Source organism: Empidonax traillii, unplaced genomic scaffold, assembly GCF_003031625.1.
Source record: "Empidonax traillii isolate 1590-97213 ecotype Southwest subspecies unplaced genomic scaffold, ASM303162v1 scaffold461:size861717, whole genome shotgun sequence".
In the NCBI taxonomy this organism is placed as follows: Eukaryota; Metazoa; Chordata; class Aves; order Passeriformes; family Tyrannidae; genus Empidonax; species Empidonax traillii.
In genome coordinates, this window is record NW_020955654.1 from 1 (window position 1) to 9,149 (window position 9,149).

At 55.3% G+C, this 9,149-nt stretch overlaps 2 protein-coding genes across 2 annotated transcripts; one reads left to right on the forward strand and one right to left on the reverse strand.

Annotated features, from left to right (window-relative positions):
• Positions 1-1,229: 1,229 nt before the first annotated feature.
• Positions 1,230-3,121, forward strand: LOC114063369 (cobalamin binding intrinsic factor-like). The gene is made up of 7 exons (XM_027895586.1): positions 1,230-1,563; positions 1,688-1,831; positions 1,897-2,040; positions 2,117-2,292; positions 2,375-2,775; positions 2,853-2,971; positions 3,046-3,121. The coding sequence occupies exons 1-7, from the start codon at positions 1,341-1,343 to the stop codon at positions 3,105-3,107; spliced, it is 1,269 nt and encodes a 422-aa protein (XP_027751387.1). The 5' UTR covers positions 1,230-1,340; the 3' UTR covers positions 3,108-3,121.
• A 4,419-nt stretch (positions 3,122-7,540) lies between these two features.
• FEN1 (flap structure-specific endonuclease 1) lies at positions 7,541-8,760 on the reverse strand. Its single transcript, XM_027895581.1, has one exon. The coding sequence runs from the start codon at positions 8,733-8,735 to the stop codon at positions 7,587-7,589; it is 1,149 nt and encodes a 382-aa protein (XP_027751382.1). The 5' UTR covers positions 8,736-8,760; the 3' UTR covers positions 7,541-7,586.
• Positions 8,761-9,149: the final 389 nt, after the last annotated feature.

Here is a 9,149-nt window from a genome sequence, read left to right on the forward strand (position 1 = left end):
TCCCCGCTCTGTCCATCCCCGGGCGGTGCCGGTGCCGCTCCTGCCGAGCTGCAGTGCCGGGGGCTCCCAGCAGACGGCAGCACTGAGAGCAAAGAGCCACCGCGACCGCGCGGCTTCGGGGGCAGCGCGGGCTGATTAACGAGCCCCCACTGAAATCCCGGCCCAGGTCCCAGATCCCACATTTGGGGAGTTACAGCCAAGGGAGAGAGCAAAAACGTCGCAATACACAGAGCTGCTTCTTGTTCTTCCATACAGGTCACTTTGTACATTTCCAAGTCCTTTTTTATTTTATTTACATACACAAATGTTAGATTTGTATTTCCAAAACGTACAGATCCACGTTCAGACTTTCCTATAGAATAAAATCCTGTGTGTAACACACCAGACATGGGAGTTTATTCTGAAATCTATTTTGAAGTAAAATAATATTATTTCCCAATATATATATAAATGAGGAACTCTGCAGTGTTTTACACACACACACACACACACACACACACACACACACACCTCCTTGTGAATTTTCAGGCATATTGAGTCTCTCAACTCTCCCTTTTAGGGGAACCTGCCTTCATCGTACCAGGAGCCAGGTAGCACATGCGATGTCACAGCCCTGTAGGTGAGGACTCCTGTGTGCACCTTCTCCAGGATTCTGTGATGGACTGGAGCAGAACTCCTACTAAAATCCCGAAAATTACATGCAATGCCTTCCGATCACCTGGATGACCTTATGGTAGCGGGAGAAGAAACCGGTTAGACAGGAATTTCCCTGTGTTATCCCGCACCTGACACTGGAATTATCCTTGGATTGCTTCCCAGTAGTGCCCAGTATGTCCTTTCCCACCAATTTTTCCTGGTACCAAGGTTAGATCAACAAGGCTGGAGTTTCCTGGAAAGTGGGATACAGCTGGAGAGAGTCCAGCCAGCATGGATCTCCTCGGGCTTCCAGGACCTTGGGTAGATGATTGAAGGAGGTTCCTATGAGGGCGAACCCCATTCACCCTCATAGCCTCATGGATATCAAACTGGCCCAAGCGGTGCCCAGTGATCCCAAATGGAAAATCCCTGTCCCTCCCCAGCCAGACACAGGTGGACAAACAGATAAGCCTGTGGCGCCGTGGGAGGACAGGTAGCTGGAGGTCACTGGGAACACTTAAAAGCAGCGAGGACGCCTGGACAGACCAATTCCCACAGGATTCTGGCACCCTGAGCGGATCAGCGTGCTCTGAGAGGATGCTGGGCCTGCCTTTGGCCATGGGGGTACTGCTGGCCCTGGTGGGCTGCATGGCCATGGAGCACTGTGGTGAGTGGAAAGGGTGGAGACTGCGGAAAGCCCGCAGATGGGACACGAGATCCCAGTGACCCTCCCTCTCCTTCCAGCAGCCCCACAGGACCTGGTGTGCCAGTTGCTCCAGGACATGGAGGGTTTCATCAAGCCCGGAGAGGTGCCGAATCCCAGTATCCTGCTGGCCATGAACCTGGCTGGGGTCAACACCAAGAATCCCAACTACAAGTTGCTGCTCCAGGAGATCAAGGAGGAGGCAGTGAGGAGAGCCCAGAAAGGTAGGGAAAAGAAGGAAATGAGGGGGGGGTCCTGGGGCATCAGATTCCACAGGCTTGGCACTGCCAGCTCCCAGGGGGACAGGACCCATCCTGCCACATTCCCGATGTCCTCTTGTCCCCACAGCCATGACCTCAGGACAGGTGGCTCTGTATGTCCTCGCCCTCCTCTCGTCCTGCCAGGACCCCCGGCAGGTCCATGCCCTGGGACAGACCATCAACCTGATCCCCATCCTGCAGCAGAAAACGGACGAGGAGATGGCTGAACTGGGTACGCTGGGATCTGTGGGGTGTCCACCTCTCTGCATCCCATCATCTCACTGCCCTGTTTTCCAGAGGACAAGGGCCATCCCAAAACTACCCTGTTCAGCGTGAGCCTGGATGCTACAGCCCTGTGCCTGGCCAGGGCGGACGGATACCGGGGGCCAGCAGTGGCCCTGGCCAAGGAGATACTGAGCCCCAACAGCCACATCAATGTGGGTAAGAGATCTCTCTGCTCTCACACTGCCACTCCGAGGGGCTCTCCAGGGCTTGGCAGTGACCCCAGGATCCACAGACACCCGTGCTGTGGCGACGCTGGCCCTAGTGTGTGCCCACGACAATGTGGAGGACCCGGAGGTGCAGGATCTGCTCCAGGAGGCAGTTTGGACAGTGACCAACGACTTCCTGGATGAGCAAGAGGAGACGAAAGGCATGATCGGGAACATCTACAGCATGGGGCTGGCCCTACAGGTATAGGGGGTGGGGAATGTGGTGTCACAGCCACCTGCTTCCGTTCCCAGATTTGTCACACCACCTCGCACCTCTCCCACAGGCGCTGGAGGCCTCAAGGGACTTTTATGCCCCTCGGGACTGGGATTGTGCCCAGGCCTTTGCTGTGGTGACCAACCACACCTTTGAGCTGCCCATGGCCATCGCCCAGGTGCTCCCGGCCCTTGTGGGCACATCCTACCTGGATGCAGCCACACTGAGCTGCGATGCCCCCACGGATCTCTGCCCAAGCCTGGGGACACACAGGGTTCCCAGAGGTATGATGATCCCACCTGGAGCCTTCCAGATCCCACAGTTGTCCCAGGACATCACAGTGCACTACTCCATCATCAACAAACTCCAGGGAACCCCCTTCCACTACAACATCTCGGTGATGGTCGCAGGTGACTCCACACTGCTCGAGGTGCTGGAGAGGGCAGAGAAGAAGGATCCCGAAAACTTTAGGTGAGAGCCAGAGGAGCCAGAGAGGTGGGATTTGGTATCTCCTCACCCAGCCCTGAGCCCACTCACCTCCCTGGCAGCTTCAAGACGGAGCAGACATTCTGGGGTCCCATGGTGGTCTCCATCCATGGGCTGGCTGCCAGTGGCAATGACAGGACCTACTGGCAGTTCCTCAGCTCTGGGAAACCTTTGGATCAAGGTGGGCAGTCAGGGAAGGTGGGGGGTCATGCTGGGGGTCTCCATGTCCCAGCCTCACATGTCCCTCTGCCACAGGGGTCGGAACCTACAAACCACACTTCGGGGAGCACATCCAGGCCATCTTCAGCACCTATTGAAGCCACCAAGAGACCCTGGATCCCACCATGGAGCAATAAAGTGCCATTCCAGTGTGTCCCTCTGTCTATGTGTGTGTGTGTGTGTGTATGTGTGTGTGCGCGCGTGTGTATGTGTGTGTGCGCGCGCGCGTGTGTGTGTGTGTGCGTGCGTGGCTGGGGGAAAAAAGGGCTCAGATCCCTTTTGTCTTCCCTCCTTCTCTTTCCCATCCCACACAAATCCAGTCTCACCCAAACACTGGAGCGTCATTCCCACCCTGTGTGTCAGCAAAGCCTTTCCCGGTCTTCCCCTGTACCCACTGGGTTGTTCCTCTGGCCACATTTGTACACTTCAGTTCAATTAAATCTGATCTCCACACAAGCATTAAGTGCATTAATCAGGTGCAATTCATGTGGTTTGATTATTACAATCCCAATCAGGATCAGCCTGAGGCCACCAGTTGGATTTCCTTCCCCCTGGAAATCTGGAGGTGGGAGCCTGAGATCCCAAAGGTTGCAGCTGGGGATGGAGAGAACCATTCCAAACCTGATTCTAGGACTCTGATCCCTGGCTGGGAGTCACCAGCACCTCCCATTTTGGTCCCAACTGCTCTCCAGGCACGTGGAGCCCCATTCCGTACTCCTACTGAGCCCTGCTCAGACACTCCTTCAGCCTGGACCTGCTCATCTCCCACATGGGCCCTTCCAAGGTGCCTTCCAGCCCCAACCATTCTAGGATTCCATGGACACCGTCTCCAGAAGGAGCTGGGAGGGACCGAATCCGGACTCTTCCTGACACCCCGAAAAACAACATCCACCACCTTCCATCATCTCTGGGATGGGGGATCTTACCCAGGACATCAAACCAGTTAGACAGGACTCTCCCTTCCTCAACCCATGGTGACAGTGACACCCTCCAGCTGCTTCCATCACCTCACAGATCAGATGGCAGGCACCGTGCGGCAGCACCGGCAGAGGTGTGGCAGGGCAGGTGTTCCCATGGAGACAACATTCCAGGCTGTGCCCCATAAGGTGTCCCTTTTCCCCTCACACACCCCACATCCCGGTGCAGGTCTCCATCACCAACACCCTCCAGAGAAAACACTTTTACTATCCCCCCCCAGTGGTTTGGTTGTTTGCTTTTAGTAGGACTCAGGGGGTTCCTTTTCTTACCAGGAGCTGGCCCAGCGCTGGGTTTGGACCCAGGATGGGAATGATGTGGATCACACATGGTCAGTTTGGTTGTTGCTCCTTCCTCAAGTGTATCATGCAGTGTTCCATGGGACAATCCATGCCCACTGCTCCACCAGCCAGGAGGTGACACTGTCCTCCTCCTCCTCTGCACTGGGTCATATCCAGCTGAGAATCTTATGCCCGCTCTGCTCCAGAGGGGCCTCCAGTGCCTGCCGGGAGCCCCTTTCTCGGGGATGCCCTGGGGCTGTGACATCACCAACAGGGCTGTGACACCACACAGGTGTTCCCACCCACACAGCTGTGACATCACTGCACTGACACCAGGTAACCCCGGGAGTCATCCCCCCCTGCCTCCCAGCATGGTCCCAATGGGATGTGGGGAGCCATGAGCGATGGCAGCGTCCTGCTCTCTGTGCTGCTTCTGCTGGTGGCCACTGTGGCCATCCCCTTGGCCACTCGCCTTTGGCAACGGCCGCTGGTGACACCTGACACATGGAAGCGCCCCGGGAGCCAGGCCAGGGACTCCTGGAGCAGCCAAGTGCGGCCCAGATCCCCCCCAGCTCAGGTGACCCCTGCCCAATGCCCAGAAGCTCCTGGGAGCTCCCTGTACATCCCATGTGGATGTGGCCCCACCTGCTCCCCCTGTGCCACAGCGTCCCACGAGCTGCAGGATGTGGTGACGCCCGAGTGGACCAGGGAGCCCTTCCTGCTGGATTCCAGGGCATGCCAGGCATTGTGGGAGGATCTGGAGAAGCTGGTGGAGCAAGGCCACCTGTCCTGCTGCGGCTCGTCCAGCTCCTCTGGGAGCCCTCCTCGCTCCGGCAGCCCCCTTCCTGCCAGCAGAGCCTCCATCCGTCGGAAAGCATCCGCAAGAGCCTCAGCCCATCCCAGAACCCGGTGCCGCCGGAGATCCTCTGTCATTCCAAGAACCTCGGCTCCAAGAGGCTCCATTCCCTCCCAGAGCCTCGGTGATTCCTGCCAGATTCCAGGTGGAGGAGCCGACACAGACAGCCCACAGTGCCCCAGAGCTGTGAGAATCGGCAGAACCTGCCCAGGCTTGACGATGCACATGGCCAGAAAAAACCTGGAATTAAAACTAGGAGCCCAGCCCATTCCAGTGAGGCGCTCCCAGGAGCAGGTGGCACAGCAGGAGGTGTCCTCAAGACACCAGTGCCCAGCCCACGGCTCCCTGGCAGCTGCGGTGGTGCCATATGAGAAGACCGTCCATGCAGTGCTGGATAAAATCCTCCAGCGGGAAAGGAACGTGTTCCCATCTCCAGAGCACTCTCTGGAGCTGGCTGTGAAGGAGCAGGATAAGGAATATACCCGCATGTCCAACACTCCTGGCAGAAGCCTCCATCCCTTCCAGAGCCCCTGTGTGACTCTGTATGGAGGAGTCCCTGTGGGCAGGTCTCCCCGCTCCTTCAGAGCCATGGGAATCAACAGAACCCACCCAGCCTGGAAAAGCCTGGGAATAGAACTGGGAGCCAGGGCCACTCCAGCAAAGCCTTCCCAGCAGCAGGTGGCCCAGCGGGAAGTGTCCCAGGGCCGGCAGTGCCCAATCCATGGCTCCTGGGGCACCGCGGTGGCGCCATACGAGAAAACTCTCCGAGCGATGCTGGACAAGATCCTCCAGCGGGAAAGGAAGCTAGAGCATGCCTATCTCCAGGGAGCTCTCTGGAGATGTCTGTCGAGGATTGGGATGAAGTTCGTGGCAGCAGCTCAAAGACTTCGGAGGTTTCTCTATGCTAAATAAATTGGGATCTTCCCCAGATGCTGAGTGCTCCCACTGGCCTGGTTTTACTGGGATAGGGTTCCTTTCTTCCCAGTAGCTGTGCCCTCTTGGACCCCTGGCTTCCTACACCGCTTGCTCCTGGTATAAACAGTGCTACTGGAATTAATTAATACTTACTTAATAGTTAATAACACTGGAATTAATTAATATCAGTGTCAGAAACAGTGGGAATCTTTGTTTGGAATGGGAAATGGAGGAAAAATGGAGTGAAATACCACAAAGCACAAGGCAGGGAGAGGGTGGTGGAAAAGCAGCTTTTAAGTTCCTCTCCAAGGATTCATCCCAACAAGGTGCTGACAACTTGGAAAACTGGAAGGTAATTCCTAGAAACTATGATATATGGAAAACAAACAATTTAGGGATGTTATTTGCAAATATTATTACTTCTAAATCATCTTTCACCCCCCCACCATAAAACGATTCCTGTACCTTCCAACACACTAACCATGAAGATATTTGGAGATAAAAGAGGAATATTTAATTAAAAAAATCCTGTTAGGACAAACTGTGGAATGAACCATTCAAGAGAACCCACAGCAAGGAAACAAAATCCCAGTTTTAGCAGTTAATGGATAAGAAATACGGAATAAGTCTTAATTTCCCTGCAAAACAAGTGCAGCTTCTTTTCCAAATTGGCAGAGAGCAAACCCATGGAATTTTGATGTCTACAAAGTATCTAAAAAGCTTAAAACTGGAACTTTCTGTGCTCCTACCTGTGCTTCGTTTGTTGCTGTTTTGGAATTCCATGTAAAACTGGGATTTTTTCATTTAAAACCATGGTTTAAGCCATCCCTCTGGAAAAAAAGAGAAACAGCGTCTTTGCTCTTGCATTTTATTCCAGAAACAAAACCCTGCACGTGGCTCCAACAAGTAACAAAACTACAGAAAATGCAGCATTAAATAAGAAATAAAAAGAAGTTGTAGCTTTTAATTTCCAGCCCTGGAAATTTTTCTGTCAGTGTGCACAACCAGAATGACGCCTCTGGAATTCAGGGAGTGAAGAGGCTGCTTTTCTAGGCTCTTGGATAATTTTATTTTTAAACATTTTTAAGCAAGATTCAGGCTGGGAGAGCTGCAGCCTAGACCCAGCTTTCCTCGGATTGTGTACTAAGAGCAGGCCAGGACTTGGCTGGAATTGGGATTACAACTGGATTTTAAATAAGGAAAGTGAATACGAGAAAGAAAAACCTAAATAAACTCCCATCAAAGGAAAAATTTTACCTCATTATTTGAAGCCTCCTTACCAATTCCAGCTTGCCTTCCACTCCCATCGTACCTCTTTTGGGATGGCAGGGATAGGGCTAATCTAATTCATCCCTGGTTTGCTCTGCAGCTGGAATTCTTAACTCTGGAAGCGTTTATGCCCAGAAGCTGTTCCAGCTCTCCCCTCTCCCAGCCTCCTCCACTCCTTCCTAGCACTAAATGCTTGTTGTTAGCCTAAAACTCTCTAAAAAAAAAAAGCCCCCCAAAAACCCCCAATCCCAGCGGTTTGTGGGCACCTGACCCCATCATTTCTACTTTTTAGTCTTTGCAGTGGTGCTAGGCTTTGAGCTGGGCTTGGCTTTCTTCCTGGCTGATCCCTTGGGCTCGGGCTCCTTCCGCTTGGCTGAGCTGATGGAACCGGTGACCTTGAAGAAGTCATCCAGGCGGCCCTGGGTGCTGCCCTGGCGGCTCTTGCTCAGCCTCCTCACGCCATTGCGGATCCGCTCCTCGCTGAACTGCTTCTCCCCACACATGAACTGCACAAGCTGCTCCTCATCCGGCTCACTCCACTTCAGCTCCACAGTGTCAGGATCCACCACCTCGGGCTCCAGGAAGAGCTTCTGAGCCTCCTTGTGCGGCCAGTTCTCGGGTAGCGGGTACTTCTTGGTGTCAAGCTGCCGCACGATCCTCTCGATGGACTTGTGCTCCCGGATGAGCTCCACGGCGCGCTTGGGCCCAATGCCGCGGATGCTGGCGCAGTAGTCGCAGCCCAGCAGGATGCACAGGTCCACAAACTGCTCCCAGGTGAGCTGCAGGTCCTGCAGGATCCGGTTCAGGTGAAACTCCTGGATGGGCAGCTTCTTGTTCTCGCTGGCCGTGAGGTGCCGCATGAGCACGGGGCTGCCGAAGGTCAGGCAGTCCATGTCCTCCGTGGCTGCTGCGTACACCTTCCCGGCCTTCACCAGCACGGCACAGCTAGCTTCTGCCTCTCCGGGCGCCTCCACGTAGGGAATCCCCATCAGCTCCAGCAGCTTCTTGCACTCCTGGGTGTGCTGCGGGGTCACCTTGACCAGCCTCTTGCTGTACTTCTCAACATTCTCCTCCTCGCCGGCCTCCTGCGCTTCCTGCAGCTGCTTCTCCGCCTCGGCCCGGCGCTCCGTGCGCTTGGCCAGCTCCCCCGATTTCAGCTGCGGGGGCTTCCCATCAAATACGTACACAGGCTTGATGCCATTCTCCACCATGCGGATGGTGCGGTAGAACATGCCCATGAGGTGGCTGGTGGTGTCACCCTCGTCGTTGTGGAGCGTGTCGGCACCCTGGCGCACAGCGATCAGGAACTGGTAGATGCTCATGGAGGCGTCAATGGCCACCTTCCGCCCGAAGTACGACTTGATGTCGTTCTCCCGGATGGCCCCAGGGGCCACGTCGGCAATGAGCTTGGCCAGGCCATGGATTCCCATCCTGGGGAACAGGAAAAGGGATGCTGGGAGCGGGCTCCGCGTGAGGAATGTCAGGCCACCCAAGGAAGGGGGGGCCAAGAGGGGAGGGCTGCTTCCCCTGCAAGCCATCACCCCAATTCCAGCCTCAGCCATTATCCCAGTCCCGCCCTCAGCCCTCCCTCATCCCCCACACCTCACCGTCAGCCCCCCATCTCAGCCCATCGTTACTCCCCTTCCTCCCGCAGCCTCTCCCAGCCCAATCCTGCTACCCAAAATTTCTCTGTACCCACCATTAAAACCGCACCATCTCCCCATTCCCACCTCCCTATTTCCCGGTTCCGCAGGCCTCCTATTAACCCTCTTCCCTCCTATCTTCCCCTCCCCCCAAGCCTCCTTTACCCCCTCTCCCAGACCCTCCTCAGCCTCTCCAGATGC